Below are 16,650 nucleotides of genomic sequence, written 5' to 3' on the forward strand. Positions count from 1 at the left end.
ACCAAAAATGTTTTCATGCGATTATCCGTTTTTAAAATATACGGCATAGAAGGCGCAGCGGCCACCCAAACGCACTATGACGCAAGGTTAGTTGGTAATCTCGGTGAATACTACATTCTATAAAATAAACTATGGCCGTTATTACAAAAAAACTATTTATAATAAGCACTGCTGTATGTCTTTATGTAGGTGTAGTTATTAATTGAAGGATGACTTACACGTTGAAAACGAAGTATCGGATCCCTCGGCCCGGACCCGGACCGTTCTATAGTGAGTCATTCTTCAGGGTCTGACTTATGTTGTCCGCTGTCTCTCTTATTGATTTCGATATTAAAATCAAATCATATTTTATGTTATTGAAAATGCTTTGGGTTAGAGACAAACCAAACTGCACAGATATAGCAAGAGGCAGAATATGGAAGTGTCACCCGGGTTTTTAAGTACAACCCAACCGTTTATAAGTACAGGGTTAAACTGTATTGTATAAACGGTTTACTCCGAGTTAGTTGGCTAACCCTGGAACGCGCAAGTAGCCCTTACTCTAGTTATATATATACTTCTGCCCTTTATTAGATCAGGGACGTATCCTTAGCAACTATTTCACCTAACAGGTACGCAACGTACTACGTAGGTGAACAACACGCGAACGCGAAGCGAAGCGATGCGGCGCGAGGTGAATCAATCCTTTGATACCTATAGAAGTGTCCTGCGTGGGCGATCTCGTTGCGAATGCGAACGCCGCGCCGCGCCGCGCCGCTTCGCTTAGGGTTAGTAAGTTGTTCGCTGACGTAAGACACTGCGTTACAGTTATATTATCTTTAGTAACAGTCTCCATCTATCTAGACAAGAGCTAATCAGGAAGTAATAAATAATCCTAGGCGGACTAATAATAAACTAGGCTAGCAAATCGAACTCCTAACGTAACTGTTATGTTAGCCTTAGATATATTTGAAGCGGACGAAAGTGATGAGTGATGGCCGACATAATTAACTGACATCCGTAAATGAGGTTGTTTCGATAATTACTTGATAATTACTATTCATCGTTGAGGGTGTAGTCTAAAGAGGTCCACTGACTATCAGCCCGCCGGACGATATCGGCCTGTCAGTTGTTTGGAACTGTCAAATTTTTGTTCTAACTGACAGGCCGTTGTTAACACACCACAGTTGCACCAACCACAGTTAGTTTAGTTTAGTTTAGTTTATTTATCACATTTATACAATTTTCACACACGTAAAATATACGTACATTTCAGCTTGTACTACTTATCGTATAATGATCGTTTTTTTTTTGTAACTTAACATTAATTTGCATTTGTAACTATTAACAGACTGATCAACGTCAAGCAGTAGAGAACTATGAAACTTCCCATACAATAAAATTTAGCGAACGCTAAAACGGTGACAGACGGTTTGGTGCAACCCGATCTTACTACACTCACCATAGTCACCTAAATAGAGAATGCTCCAATAAATTAACGGTTTGTCAATTTATAGACAAATTACGACAGTTTATTTTATTAAAATGCATAAAATCACTCACAATTTGACCAGTGGAAGCTTGTTGAGCTCATAACCTAATAGTTTTAAAGCGTAAAAGGAAACTGAAAGACATTCATTGAAGCTCTATTTTATACAGGAAAAACATCGAAACAATTCGTGTGTTTCGAAGGAAATGTGAAATAAGTTTTTGACAAAAATTTCATTTTTTGTAAAAGCTTTTATCGCTGACTACCTTTCCTCATCGCAACATCATTATCATCTCATCATGTTCTCATTGAGACAATTCTAACAAACCCAAACACAATACGTTTGCGTTGTTTTATCACAGAGTTCCCATGTCTTGCCATCCCATCAGCCATCTAATCATCATCAGCTCCATGTCATCATATGATTATAGCATTGTCATCCGATTTACATATGTATGCAAAATTTCAGCTTAATCGAAAATCGGGAAGTGGGTCAAATTTAGCTTCCAAGATTTGACCCACAAACATACATTAGTACTAACAGGGTAAAATTAGTAATAAAAGCTGGTTATAATAAGAGATCCGCGAACAGTTTTGTGAGGAGCTCTAATAATAGGCACTGGAGCATATTATAAGTTATTCCTAATATTGAAGAGTAGCTATAGATGTTTACGTTTTACAAAGCACCTTTATCTTCTAATGTACCTACGCATTTGTAGGTATCGATACGGATCTTAGTCGTCATTCTAGAGTAGGTTTTATTATCAATGTCGGAAAAAAAACATTATATGTTGGTAAAACAAAAAAAGAACTATTTACTACAATTTTATTCGTAATTAAAAACTTAACAAATTAATTTGTAGGCAGCAGGTACTCCTGCAAATTCGTTTTTAGTCATTTTATTATTTTTAAAAATATTAAAATATTAAAACAGTTCAATTACGTGTTAACTCGAAGATTATTAAAGTCGTGATTGACTCGTCGTGTCGTGTGATAATTTAGTAAGTATGTGCCATCGTTCACACTGTTACCTGGCATCTGGCAATCCGTAAAATTCATGGCAAAGATCGTGCAAAGATCACATCATCGGGGGGGGCAACCAGAAGATAACGCCACGACGAAAAGCCACGTGATTTTATCTTATCTTATAGTTTCGGGGGCCCTTACGGATACACTTCGACCCATAGGGATCTTTTGTGCAGTTACCCCCTAGGAAAGATCCGTCCGCTACTCAAGAGCCTTCCCCACCATCTCCATATGCCGGATAAGCCCCGTGATCATTTCCATACATTTTTTCACTTTTGATTGGCGTTTTCTATAAATAAATAAATAAAATTATCGGGGATCATTGGGTTAGTAATTACCGTCCGTATTATAGTCCGACAAGAAATTGTAGAAAATGATAACACTGGCACTGCGTGTACTGTCAAAATCTTGGCAGACTTCCACAATACTGATCGCATTGCTGCCAGACTGTGGTACACGGTTGATTCGAGTCCTGTTCACTATTGTATTTAGATTCCGATTGAGAGTTTGCTTGATTCTGTTTTTTCTGTTGGTCATGTTGGAAATAGACGACATCTTGACGTGATCATACATTTTTTCACTTTTGATTGGCGTTTTCTATAGTCCGACAAGAAATTGTAGAAAATGATAACACTGGCACTGCGTGTACTGTCAAAATCTTGGCAGACTTCCACAATACTGGTCACATTGCTGCCAGACTGTGGTACACGGTTGATTCGAGTCCTGTTCACTATTGTATTTAGATTCCGATTGAGAGTATGCTTGATTCTGTTTTTTCTGTTGGTCATGTTGGAAATAGACGACATCTTGACGTGTACCTGTAGCTCCTATTATGAGTCTCGCAGGAGTTAGTTAGTTTTAGCCCGAGCGATAGCAATAGCGACTGCTTGCCCAGTTTCACTCTGCGCATTACTGATCGCATTGCTGCTTGACTGTCCCTGACACGTGGTACAAGGTTGATTTGAGTCCTGTTCACTATTGTATTTAGATTCAGATTGAGAGTATGCTTCATTCTGTGGCTGATCTTGGAAGTAGACTACATCTTGACGAGGCGGTGGCGGTGGCGGCGGTGGCGGTGGCGGCGGTGGGGGCGGCCAGTATGGTGGTGGTGGTGGAGGGGGCGGTGGTGGCCAATAAGAGGGGTGGTGGTGGTATTCGGGGGGGCAGTCGGGGTAGTATTCGTATGGTGAGCGTTTCAGTCGCTGTAAAGGTGCTATAGGTGATTCGCCATCTGAAAATATATTAGAGAGTTTTTAAGTTTCTTGCACCTTGCTATCGTTTAATATACGAGTAGTGTACCTACTTAGATTAGGTATGCAATATGTAAACCAACATTTTATTTGTGAAGTCAAAAATGTAGGTTTTCAAGAATATGAAATATTTTGATGAAATGTTAATTATATTTTAAATGTTAGGGTTAGATGGGGTAATAGAAACAATGGGGCAAAAAGAACACTTGTAGGGAATCCTCAAACTGTTTCTCTAGTCCCGAGAAAAATATACTAAGTATATTTTTCTTACCCCACATGACCTCGTTAGATTAAAATTTGGAGTGGTTAGGTACAAAAGTACCTATACTTAAAAGTATACTTAGTAGGAAATAAGTCGTCAATTTATTTTGATCCTCCGATTTGGGACCCAATCGTGTACTTTTCCTTAGTTTACAAAATAACTGTCAAGACTCTATCTGTTCCTTATTAAATATTATATCACTAATATTTAATTTAAAACTTTAAGGGAAGGGATCAAGGGTCGGTTGCACCAAACCGTCTGCCACCGTTACAGCGTTCGCTAAATTTTATTGTACTTATGAGAAGTTTAATAGATCTCTGCTGCGTGACGTTGATCAGTGTTAACCTTCTGGGTGCAACTGCCCCTTTATGCTATAATAGTTTTATTTTACAGTGCATATATTTGTGGTATTTTTATAAAAAGGGACATTATTGTCGATGGCGCTTACGCCATTATAAACGATGCTCCGATATAAATACAATGCCGCGCGACGCTGTGTAGCGTAAGCGCCATCGACAGTAAGGTCCCTTTTCATAGAAAATGCCCCATTTTAACTTACATTGAACATCTGCACAACAAACGCCCGCAAGTACAAGCACAGGCACGACACCTCTCCACATGTTGTCGGTCTAATTTGCGGCTTCACAAACATATGGAACATTTTTATACACCTGAAATATAAACAGCAAATATCGCGAGAAAATTCCCGCCAGTTCCTTATAATTGCCATAGACATTTGTGTTAATAGACATCGCATGTGCCTGGTAACAAGCCGACTAAGTATTTAGTAGACGGGAGCGGGGATTTTTCTTGTTAAGTTTTGATTTGGTTTCCTGAACCCGACTCTAATTTGACCAGTTTTTTATCACACAGTATAAAGATAAGAAAGACAAATGTCATACCACACTTGAAACAATACAAATACTTAAAAAAAAGGCCGAAAAATAAATATATAAAAACGTGATCCCTTACATTTGCAATATTATTTTAAAAACATTATAAAAAATCAAGTCTCTGTGTATTACCATTCTTAACCCACTGACATTGATATATATAAATACAGACAACGCGGCCCTTTGAGTACATTTACGGACTTATGATGTCTAAAAAAATTTCGGTATGTATTTGGCACTTCTTCCTATTAGTTTGCGTACCACTGGCTCAAATCGGTGAGACTTTTGAACGTAAATACCCAGTAGCACCTATTGGGTTTGTGTGGTCTACTCAGTAATATATCTGTGACCACTGCTTTGAAAACAACATCAGCGCAAACGATTATAGGTTCTAATACCTCGGCTTACAGCCCACATAAGTTGTCATAAAAATTCTTCCACCAGTGCTAATGAGTAAATCATATGCGAAATCACGCGTTTCCATATCAACTATGAATTTTCGGATGAATAAAAAAATTGATACATTTTTTTGCTGCCAACGTGCCAACGGCAATGATGCAATGTTTTTAATACCATAACATTTGCTTGTCATATTTGCTAGGCTTTGTTGACTTGGCTAACCGCGATTGCGGATGAGAAATGGGTTTTCTGTAGTATCCGAGAGAATAAGTAGGTAGGTATAGGTAACGCAGCGTCTTACGTAAGCGAACAACTCGCGAACGCGAAGCGAAGCGGCGGGCCCACGGCGTTCGCGTTCACAACGAGATCGCCCACGTAGGACACTTCTACAGGAGCGGTATTCGACATGCGTTAAGTGACGTTTCGTGTTGAACTTCAGTTGAATGGAAGAAATCGTGTGTTGTCAAATAGGTAAATTTGACATTAGCAATCCACAGTTAGGTGACAACGAAACCAAACCGAACCACGCAGAGTTCAGAGCCATTTTAAACCGTATAGTAGTAAGAAAACAAAGTTGATTTTTGTTGCATAATTTTTTCAATGAATGAGTTTTGGTGTACAACCAAATGATACTTTCCACAGTTGATGAACAAATGATTCATTCCACTGTTGAACTGATGTTGAAGCCGAAACTGACAGTTGTGCATCTCGAATAGGGCCCCAGGTCACCTTTGATACACCCCGCGCCGCATCGCTTCGCTTCGCGTTCGCGTGTTGTTCTCCTACGTAGTACGCTGCGTAAAGGTACGATACCATTCAAATCGATCAGGCCAGGCGCTATAATGTTTAAATAAAATCTTCGTAGACGTAGACCGAACCATAACCGAATACTTTTCTTAACTTCCAACTTAAATATAATGTAGGTATTTACTACAGAACGCTTTAACCCTTTTCCAAGCATAGCACGATTTATCGTCCACATACGCGCCAATTTAACCTGAGTAGGTACTACCTGAGTACGCCGAAAAGGTACATCATAGCCGCTGCATGAAAAACACCCTATCACCTGTACTAATGTATTTACACCTGTGATGACGAAATAATAAATGATTGATTGATTGATTGGTACTTAATACGATTTAAGTTACAAATCAGATTCGTCTTTCGGAAAATGTGACTTGTCTTCAAATTAATGTTTAAAGCTGAATTATTTGGAATATATTTGTATTTTTTGAGAAAATCGTGTATATGGATGGGTCCGTACAAAAAAAGCTGAAAAGCTTATCATATATTGTCCGGGAATTGTGGACATTTAAATATAATTCGATCTGAATTCGATAGCTTAAGGAGAGCAGAAACGAAAAGCTGACTTCCAGAGCAAGATTTTACTGACAACTGTAAGGAAAAAATCTAAACAATATAAAAACCTATTTACTAGTCCTCGTCATCTATTTTCTAATTTTTCTGTCACGTGCCTATCACTGCGGATAACAAGACAAAGCCAAACAGTATAACAAGACATCAACAAGCGTCTAGCCGTTATCAATTTCAATTTCAATTATTTATTTATAAAATAATAATTTTACACGTCACATTGCAAATTTACAATTATAATTTATATTCCATATACAACAATAATTAGTATTAATTATAGTAGGTATTTATAGCTAATTATATCACTTGAGCTTGAGTCCGAGTATGAATGTCACATGAATGTATTTAGTAACTCGACTGTACTTTTTTATAAACTTTTCTTATAATTTTACTTGCTTAAGAACTCTTGTAACGAATAGTTCTTCTTTTCAACAACGATAACTAGGTAGGATCAGGTGGGGTAAATATAAAACACAATTTTGAAGCGTTGTATTACTAGCCTAGGTACCTTATAGCTTCAGGACTAAATAAACAATACTGGTAAAAATAATTCAACTTTCAGCCCGTTGCACTAAACGTCAGAAAGCCTCAGCTAGATCACATGTAATTGTCGGCCGACTCGGCCGAGGCTATTAAAGTTTACTGCCTTAATAAATATATTATTATTTGTGACGTTTTCAACCTAAAGGTACCACATTGTCGGTTGTCGATAAGATTGATTTCAAATTGAAGCTATATGGAAATAGCGCCTTATTGACAACCGACAATTAAGTACCCTATTGGTTGAAAATCGCACATTTACACCATCGTCCTTAAATTTCCTATTTGACTTGAAGAAATGCTGTGTGCCTGTGTAACGTATTTTTGCTAACATTTAAATAAATAAAAATAAATATAACAAAGTACAATCATTTATTAATTTGATAACGAACCTTTTAGATAGAATAACATAAAATCAGGGAAAATAGTCAGGTACAGATTTAAAATAATTTAACCACCAATAGACAGTGCAATGGCGTTACCGCTGTGGCTCTTGGCATTGCTCAGGGCATAACCGCTCTTTCCACAAGTGCTGCATCCTTCAGATGTCTGAAGACCCTGGGAAGCCAGGTTCAATGCCCCGTTTAAGGTCGACTGACCCTCGTCGAAACCGTTCGAACCAGAAACACCATGGGACCCACCACCTTGCCCTGAGGCACTCCCAGAACCATATCCTTCTTTTTGCCAGCCAGACTGCACTTGTTGTTGATTTCCTGTGTACTCGACGTCATGCTTAACACCACCCTGACCAGAGGATGCACCGCTCTGTGCGTTAGAGCTAGATCCAGAGACGTAGTTTGACAATTGATGCTGTCCGCTGCCTGAGTACTGTCCTTGTTGTTGCTGATGACCATTTCCAGAGAAACCTTGGTCTAGATTAGCATGCTGTTGGCCGTTGCCTGAGAATCCTTGTCCTTGGCTTGAGAACGAGCTGCTCTGTGATTGGCTTTCTCCGTTTCCATGGAAATCACTACCTAATTGTTGTTGCTGCTCGTTTCCAGAGAACTCTTGGCTTGCAGCACCTGAACTGGCATAAGATCCGCTTTGTCCGTTAGGTTGCGATCCTTGTCCGCCAATATCTCCTCTCTGTCCAGCGAAGTAAGATCCTCCACTTCCATCGGATTTGCTTCCACCTTGGTAAGAGTAATGGGATTCTTTGTAATGACCGGATTGGAAGTTCTTTCCTTCATTGAAGCCGGTTATTTGAGCTTGGCCATTGCCAGAGGATCCTCCAAAACCACCTTTAACTCCTGCTCCAGACCCGTAGCCACCTGCAGCTCCTGTAGTTGCTCCTGCAGTTGCTCCTGTGTTTGCTCCTGCTTGTGCTGCTGAATTTGCTGATGCAATCGAAACAGCCTGACTGCCAACATCGGCACCAAGATCAGCGGAAGCGGCCGCTCCACTGAAAACTCCTTGTCCACCATCAGATCCACGGGCATAGCCGCTCCAGTTATGCGTGTGAAACCTTGGTGGTGGTGGTGGTGGCCAGAACGGCGGGGGTGGTGGGGGTGGAGGGCCGTCATGTCTGTCGCATTCGTCACATGGAGAACGCGCTATCCTTTTGAGCAGTGTATCTGAAAATAAACAGTAGAAATTAATTTAGACAAATTGAGAAAAAAAAACGGTAATGTTTACTTTGTTTTCTGTTTATGATATAGGAGGGAAACGAAAGGAAAAGGAGACGAAACTCCTGATGATAGGTTATTACTGACACCTATGGTTGCCGGGATTAGGATGGGAGTACGTTCTTTGTTGCAATGTAAACTTCTCTACAAAAATTTGATCACATAAAGAGGTGGGCAGATTTTTGACGTAAAACGGTTTTATTGCTTTTACGTAAATCGCGAACTAAGCATACAGATTAAAGTGATATAGCAGGATTTAAGTGAAAAAAAAATATATATATATATATATATATAAACAAGACAATAGTACATTACTACAGAGGCCGGGAAGTAAGGGGTTGCCGGCCGAATGCATATATACGGCCGAACGTAGTGAGGCCGGATAGTTATGAGGCCGACAACCCCTTTTCACGCCGATGTATGTATAGTGCTTTTCTCAAACATGCAATGAAATAAATAAAGAAATTACGAAATCAAAGTTTTAATTCTAAAGAAACTCAAAGTAAACTAGGCACAAAATATAACTACCACTTGTACCTATCTTTATCACACGTGTCGTATATTTTACACATGTAGTTAATCAATTTATTACACAAATGTTCAAAGGTATATTTATGTTTTCTTTGATTTTTCGCCTTGCATCCTTCTGACTGTAGTGTTAGTAGCCACATAACTAAGATTACATCGTTTTTTATGTTGATATTATGCTTCACATACATCGTCGCCTTAAACATGGAGTATAATTAACAGGTATTCATTTAATATTTTCGTCGGAACTCATATTAAATAACACAATAAACAACGCACAATAAATCCAATAAAATAGAATTACAGATACACAATGAAAAATGTTCAACTTTACCTCCAAAACGATTAAAAAAACACCAACGCGTGTTTGAGTAGACATTTTTACCGCTAATATTTAAATGAAATATAGTTTGTCAAAGGACTGTCTCATTTCAAACATAGACAGAGATAATCATACTATCTTTGTCTTACACTGGTACTAGCACCCAAAAGAAAAGGATGAGTATAGTTTTTTTGTTCTTATTTACTGACAAACTGGTTTGACCAACTATATTTTAAATCTGTATTTGTAGGTAAATTTGCAATTCAAAATTATTGGAATTTGTTAATAATGTTTTATTTATATATTTTTTGTAAATTCGATACAAATAAAACTGCAAAATATATTAATTATCGTTTATTGTTTTTTTTAAGGGGTATTGGCAGAATGTCATTCCGAACCATAAGCAAATATTGGTTATAGTTTTTTTTTGCTGAATGCCATGATGCTGTGTCACAAATATATGTGAAATGGAAATTAAAAAAGAGCCACTTCCCGGCCTAGGCCTGCAACTTTGTATGAAATTTCATTACAGGCCCCTCGTCTAGCCGCGCCGGAGTCGTGATACTTCCCAGCCTAATATAAAGAACGTAATATCAATATTACATAGCATGTTTGAGAAAAACAATATAATGTTATAAATTTTATTATTTGCAAGGGTAGTTAAATTTAAAAGTAAATAGGCATGGTAATAATCAACCCCACACAATTATGTAAGTCAAAAAAGTTTAATAATTACCTTCGGTGTTCAGTACAGCGCTTTGTACCGCCAAAGCGAAGAGAGCCAACAAGACAACACTAGACTTCGCCATGTTCAGATCCAGAACTGTTCTGAAGCATCAAGCTATCAGCCTCCTAATATATACTAGAATATGTAACCAATGAAAAATAGTTTCTGAGAATAGTACGAAGGCAACTAGCCAACTAAGCTACTCGTATAGAAGCTAATCAGTAATGTACATATTGGACTAGTCACAATTTATATCAGAATATTCACACGGTGGTCATACTTTTAGTGCATTTATAGAAAAGACTTAATGGATGATGTCATATTTGTGGGGGATTATGTCGGGGGTTTTTGGAATATACAATCTTGTCGTATTTCTATGAATCTCATGAAGACTGTATTTAAACAAATGAGAAATAGCGTTTGCATCTGTGTTTCCTTTCCACCACTCATTTATATGCTTTAAGATGTGACTAGGTATACAATTTTTAATTTTCGCTGGACATACATGGGGGCTAAATGTGTAGCTAGTAAGGTCTATCATTGGCCTTCATCTGATCCGTATAGAAAGCGACACCATGTAACACTGATCAAATACTTTAACTTTTTACTTTTTCTGTTTCATTCATGAACCCCTATACTAGTCCCTATAAATAATAATATGTCTGACTGTCTGTCCTCTTCACGCTTAGACCATTGAATGTGTTAGGGGAAGGGGATTTTTACAGTTACTCGAGCTCCTCAGATTAACATATCCTGTTGAGTAGGTACCTCCACTATACATATATCAGATAAATCCAACTGTCAGATTTTAGAATTTTGGCAATAAGATAAGATAATAGGGTAGATATTTCCTAATATAGCTGGATTTATCCTAGTTTGCAGGGTCACAAAGCAAAGAAAAAACGTTACCTTGACTTACTCGAGGGCGGGCGTTTTTTTTGTGTTTTTGTAGGGAATAATCCGAATAATGCAAGAATAACGAAAAAAACCTACCGATATACACAAGCCGAACTAGCAATAGTTATTTGTGCAACAAGAGAGGAAAGTTGGTTTTTCTTGCGAGTGTTTATTTTGAGTCCCGAGAAAGCGAAAGATTCTATAATTGAATCACGAGCGAAGCGAGTGATTCTAAGGTAGAATCTACAGCGTAGCGAGGGACTCAAAAACCCGAGATGTAAAATTACTTTGCTCTCGTGTTGCACACATAATTTTTCACCTCAGTAGTGAGAACATATTAAAGGTTAAAATGTATTTCGAATTACACAGAATAAACAAAAAAAAAGTATTATAATATGTACCATACGATAAGATACGACACGACACGACACGACTCGACACGACACGACACATGACACTAAACCATACCACACCACACCACACCACACCATACCGGACCGGACCGGACCGTACCGTACCGTACCATAAAAAAAAGTAATAAAAGTAAGAAGTTCATGGCCTTCACTAAATTAAAAAGCTACATTGTGCAAAGCGAAAGTAGGCTTGTTCGAGCTGCTGAGGTGAAAAAAAATTAGTGTAATTATTATGATTTCTTGTCAGTGATATGGACGCTGAATCTATTATTGACGACCCAATGGATCTTATAGTTGATGTCCAATACGATGATATTTCCTTGGATAACGATGACAATAAAAAAATAGAAAATGGTTAACCCGGTAATTTCTGAAACCTCCCGCAATTTTCGAGAAACTGTTTCTAATGAAACCGGCGTTTGATTTTGGTCTTCGACGCAGTTTTTTACGCACAAAACAATATCTAAATGAAAAAACGATTTGACAAAACTTTTGTAAATTATCTTAAAAAATCGTCAGAATAAAGATACACTGCTCCACATTATAGTCAGATTTAGGTTAAACACAACTGGGACATCAATCCAAACCTTCTGTAAAATAATATGACATGCTCCAGTATTACAAGATGGCAAGTATGGCAAGATGCAAGTGCGGATGGTGCAAGTGGCCTTAATTAAAATATAAAGCCTGACCAGAAATATATGATCATTGTCAAGAGGGCGCTGTTATTCTCATGTATAGGGTGACAGTTCAGTATAGTATGAAAAAATTAGTTCCAGTGAAATTCTGCAACATGGCGCGTGATCATATATTCCTGGTCAGGCTTTACAAACTCACATTTTAAATATTAGTAGGGTAGGGTTAGGGAAGCTGGATGGTCAGAAATGGTTGCAGTTAGAACTACTGAAAAACTTTAACAAACCATCAAAGGTCAAAGCTTTTCTTATTACTGTTATCTGTAGGTGGAGAGACAAGAAATCAAAATCAATTTAAACAATATTTTTTACAAAAATAATTTATTGTTTAAATAAAAATTCTTATTAATACCTATTCGGTTTATTCTGTTTAATGTAGGTAATTATATAATGCTGTAATAAACACAATAGGTAATCTAGATTTACTTGTTGCAACAAGAGAAAGTTGAAGTTGAGAAAGAAGAAGAAGTTGCAAAAGTTATTAATGCCTAAAGTGCTGATTTTGAGTCCCAAACAAGCGTATTCTTATTTCATTTCATTTCATTATTTTATTAAAGACAACAAATGGTCCAATGAGTGTTAGTTGATCCTAGCCTACGTTAGTACTTAATAATAAATATAGATTTTGTCCTTATATTATTCAATTTAATTTAAAATCTTAAGCGTAGCAAGACTCAAAAAGAACTTGGTGGGTACAGTATATAACTTTGATCTCTTAAACCATATAGCAAAGTTATACCTCGAATATGCCGCATATTAAAAGTGTAAATAAATACAGCGAGGAAATACGGCCAGCCTTCTGGGCACCTTGCCCGTTGACGGCGATCTGGGCCAATTTTTTTATCTGTAGGTTTTTTTGTACTTAAATAAGTAGTAAGTTTTATTATGTTTATTTCTTTGTTTTTATAAATACAGATAAATAAAAAATACAGCATTAGTCTTCGACACTTTATTATAAATTTTCTATCAAAAGTCATTCCTATCAATCATTACTTCCCGACACCCGAACCCGCACTGGATTGTGCACTAGACTGTGCTCCACCGCCGCCGCCGCCGCCTCCTCGGCTGATACTGATACTCTTCGATATGCTTATATTAGTGGTTCCCCTGTTCCCGAATCTTCTGCTAAAGCCCGGGCCGCCGAAGCCGGGTCCGTAGCCGGGGGGTCCGGGGGGTCCGAACGGGCCTTGGAACCCGGGGCCGTAGGGCCCGCCGCCGAAAGAGCCAGCCTGGGCTTCCGCTTGGCTGTATGATCCACCGAATTGGGGAGCTGAAAGTTAAAGAGTTAAGGAATTAAGTTTTGATGGAAGATATAGATAAATTCTCATTGTTATTCTAACGTTAAACCATTTTCTGAGAGGTAGATACGTAGGTTATGTTAAGAAACTTTTACTCGCCAATCCTAAAATAAAATAAAATTAAGGGTAATTTCATATTGTCCTAAAATAAAATTATTAGCTTCGCCTAAAAATCTCACACTAGGACTCTCACAGACTAAAACTATTGTCGGCATATTGATCGATGCAATCACTTTCAGATACATACATACATACATACATACATTCCTATAGCTGCTGGTGGAAACGGCACCACTTTTCAGCCTGACAACACCGAGTTTCTTTAGGAGCCCATTCTATTCTATTCTATAATTAAGTCAAACTGCGGTCTAATAATTATGCATACGACACAGTTCTATTGATCCTCGTCTATTGACCATCAAGCGTGTATGCTTGGACCAGCATTCACCTTCGCTGTAGTTGATTGTTAATCACATCTCTTACATATTACAGCAATCTTTATCGGGGTCTTACCTGAATATACTCCAGCCAAACAGACCAGTAAAGCCACACAAATCACTGCCAATCGAGCCATTGTAAAGGTGTTCAAACACTGGCTTAATTCCTAAACATAATGCCATATATACCAACTCATTCCCACTGATACGATAAATACGAATTTTAGCACCAATTCCGTGAATATCAGGAAGTCTCATAGTACATTCGATCATAAAAGTAACCAACATAAAGTTTAAAGTTGCTTGGTGGATTGTAGTTTGTTTATGTAAGTAGTCAAATGGGGGATTACCTTCTTCGTGATATTTTTATCGCGGTTTTGTTCAAATATTGGTTTTCCATCGTTGATGGAATGACCAATTAGGCTATAAGCAATAAAAAGGTATAGAGGGAAATGCTAGGAACACAATTTTTGACTACGTAATTTTGTTTGGACTAGACAGTTAGGTGGTGAACATATTTAAAATCCCCGGCCGTAGCCCTGGTGCCGGGGGGGAAAGGGGGGTTTGAAGGTTCCATTTTTCGGTTTTTCACTTATATCTTGGAAACTTTGCGTCTTGGCGACATGACTATTAAACAAAACGAAAGCTGATTAAATTTTATACAAGTTTAATTCAGTCAAATTTTTTGATATCTTGAATAGTTTTCGAGATATTCTCTATTGAAAGTTTATTTGGTTTGGGGCTCTCAATTTTATCTTGATTCTACATCAGTTAAGCTACTAGGCCATGTTTGGTATCGTTTTCGTACAAATCGGGAGTGCCAAATTCGTTTATGGTATCACATTGACACCATTCCGAAGTAAAATTCTCCTACAAAGCCAATGTTTTCTTAATACCAAAAAAATTACATAATCTGACAGATGATGGATTTATGGATTTACCCGAGTTTAAAGTTAAAGCGACTCATATGATCGCGATAAATTCAAAAACTACTGAACGGATTTTCATGCGGTTTTCACCTGTCGATAGAGTGATTCTAGAGGAAGGTTTACGTGTATAATTTGTTAAGATTTTGTGTAACCCGCGTGCGAAGCCGGGGCGGTTCACTATATAGTTTGTAATAAACCTCTGTAGCAACTCTTGTTAATTCTCATTCTTACTCCTATCTGTTCCATCTGCCAATCATCCGTCTGTCAGAACAACATGTAAAAGTATGGATGGTAAAGAAAGGATCGCAATCTCTTATGGCAGAATTGTTGTAAAAGTGACCAGCTTTCAGATGTAAATAATAGTTCCAAATCTCTCCGGTGGCGCTAGGTAGGCTCTGAGACCAAAGAGTATTGTAATATATAGGAGACTCTATGACATGAACCATAGAGGTATAATAATGTAGAGATGAAATGGGGCAGGGGCAGCGAATAACCCGACCAAAATACGTAGGTTGTTTCTGGTATGTTGTCAGGAATGTTAAAACGTGTTTTTAATTGTGTCGCATTGCGTATGTTCTGTCCCTCACGGTCGCACAGATGCACATCTATATAAAATACTAGGTGTATGGTCTAGGTACTTCAGTGCATGGTGGCGCCGCCTATTTAATGTTTTTTACGGTCACTTTTCGATACATGAAGATTCATTTCCTTACCTCTACCTTCCATAATGTAAAAGTCTACAGTATGGATGGTATAGAAAGGATGCCAATCTCTTATGGCAGAATTGTTGCAAAAGTGACCGCTTTCAGTATAAAGACTGTATAAAGGAGCCAAATCTCTATGTATGAAAAGTGTCCATCAAAAAACAGTAATTAGGCGGCGCCACCATACACAGAAATACTACCAAAAACAACCTACGTAATTTGGTCGGGTTATTTGTTGCCTTATATGGTTCATGTTATACTCATGTCCCAGAGCCTAACTAGCGCCACCGGAGAGATTAGGAACTATTATTTAAAGCTTAACGCGGTCACTTTTACAACAATTCTGCCATAAGAGATTGCGATCCTTTCTATTCTATACCATCCATAACTAAAACTCTTGCACATAGTACAATTATTAAACCACCTGCAAGGCGATTTATCCACGGTATGTCAATGTTAGATTAATGACAAATGTCATATTTGCAGATTATGGTACGATATCGAAAAATAAGTACCTAAATTAATGCAAATAATCATCAATGTTTTCCTTTCAGGAAGAAAAGAAGGTTCATCGTGTTAAATTCCTAAAGCACTTGAAATTGTTAACATGGAAAAGTTACCTACAGAGAACGTATGTGCAAATAACACCCCTATTTTTTACTATACCCCGGTATGATTGTGATATGTATGAAGTAAGTATGAAGTGCCCTTCCCAAAGAACGGGCCAAGAGCATGTCGGGTAATTATTGAAAGTCATAATGTAATGATTGTCATATTATCATTAGTCATAATTTGTTTTTTCTCAGAAACGCGTAAATTTTCAGAATTTCCATAAAACAAACCTAACCTAGGTAACCTATCTA

At 37.8% G+C, this 16,650-nt stretch overlaps 2 protein-coding genes across 2 annotated transcripts; both read right to left on the reverse strand.

Annotated features, from left to right (window-relative positions):
• Positions 1–7,615: 7,615 nt before the first annotated feature.
• Positions 7,616–10,534, reverse strand: LOC134756313 (uncharacterized). Its single transcript, XM_063693143.1, has 2 exons — positions 10,424–10,534; positions 7,616–8,786 (listed from the first exon to the last, which is right to left on the reverse strand). The coding sequence occupies exons 1-2, from the start codon at positions 10,494–10,496 to the stop codon at positions 7,663–7,665; spliced, it is 1,197 nt and encodes a 398-aa protein (XP_063549213.1). The 5' UTR covers positions 10,497–10,534; the 3' UTR covers positions 7,616–7,662.
• Positions 10,535–13,027: 2,493 nt separating this feature from the next.
• Positions 13,028–14,357, reverse strand: LOC134756314 (spidroin-2-like). The gene is made up of 2 exons (XM_063693144.1): positions 14,231–14,357; positions 13,028–13,689 (listed from the first exon to the last, which is right to left on the reverse strand). Exons 1-2 carry the CDS (start codon positions 14,289–14,291, stop codon positions 13,409–13,411), a joined length of 342 nt encoding a protein of 113 aa, XP_063549214.1. The 5' UTR covers positions 14,292–14,357; the 3' UTR covers positions 13,028–13,408.
• Positions 14,358–16,650: the final 2,293 nt, after the last annotated feature.

The sequence above is a fragment of the Cydia strobilella genome, chromosome 3 (assembly GCF_947568885.1).
Source record: "Cydia strobilella chromosome 3, ilCydStro3.1, whole genome shotgun sequence".
Lineage (NCBI taxonomy): Eukaryota > Metazoa > Arthropoda > Insecta > Lepidoptera > Tortricidae > Cydia > Cydia strobilella.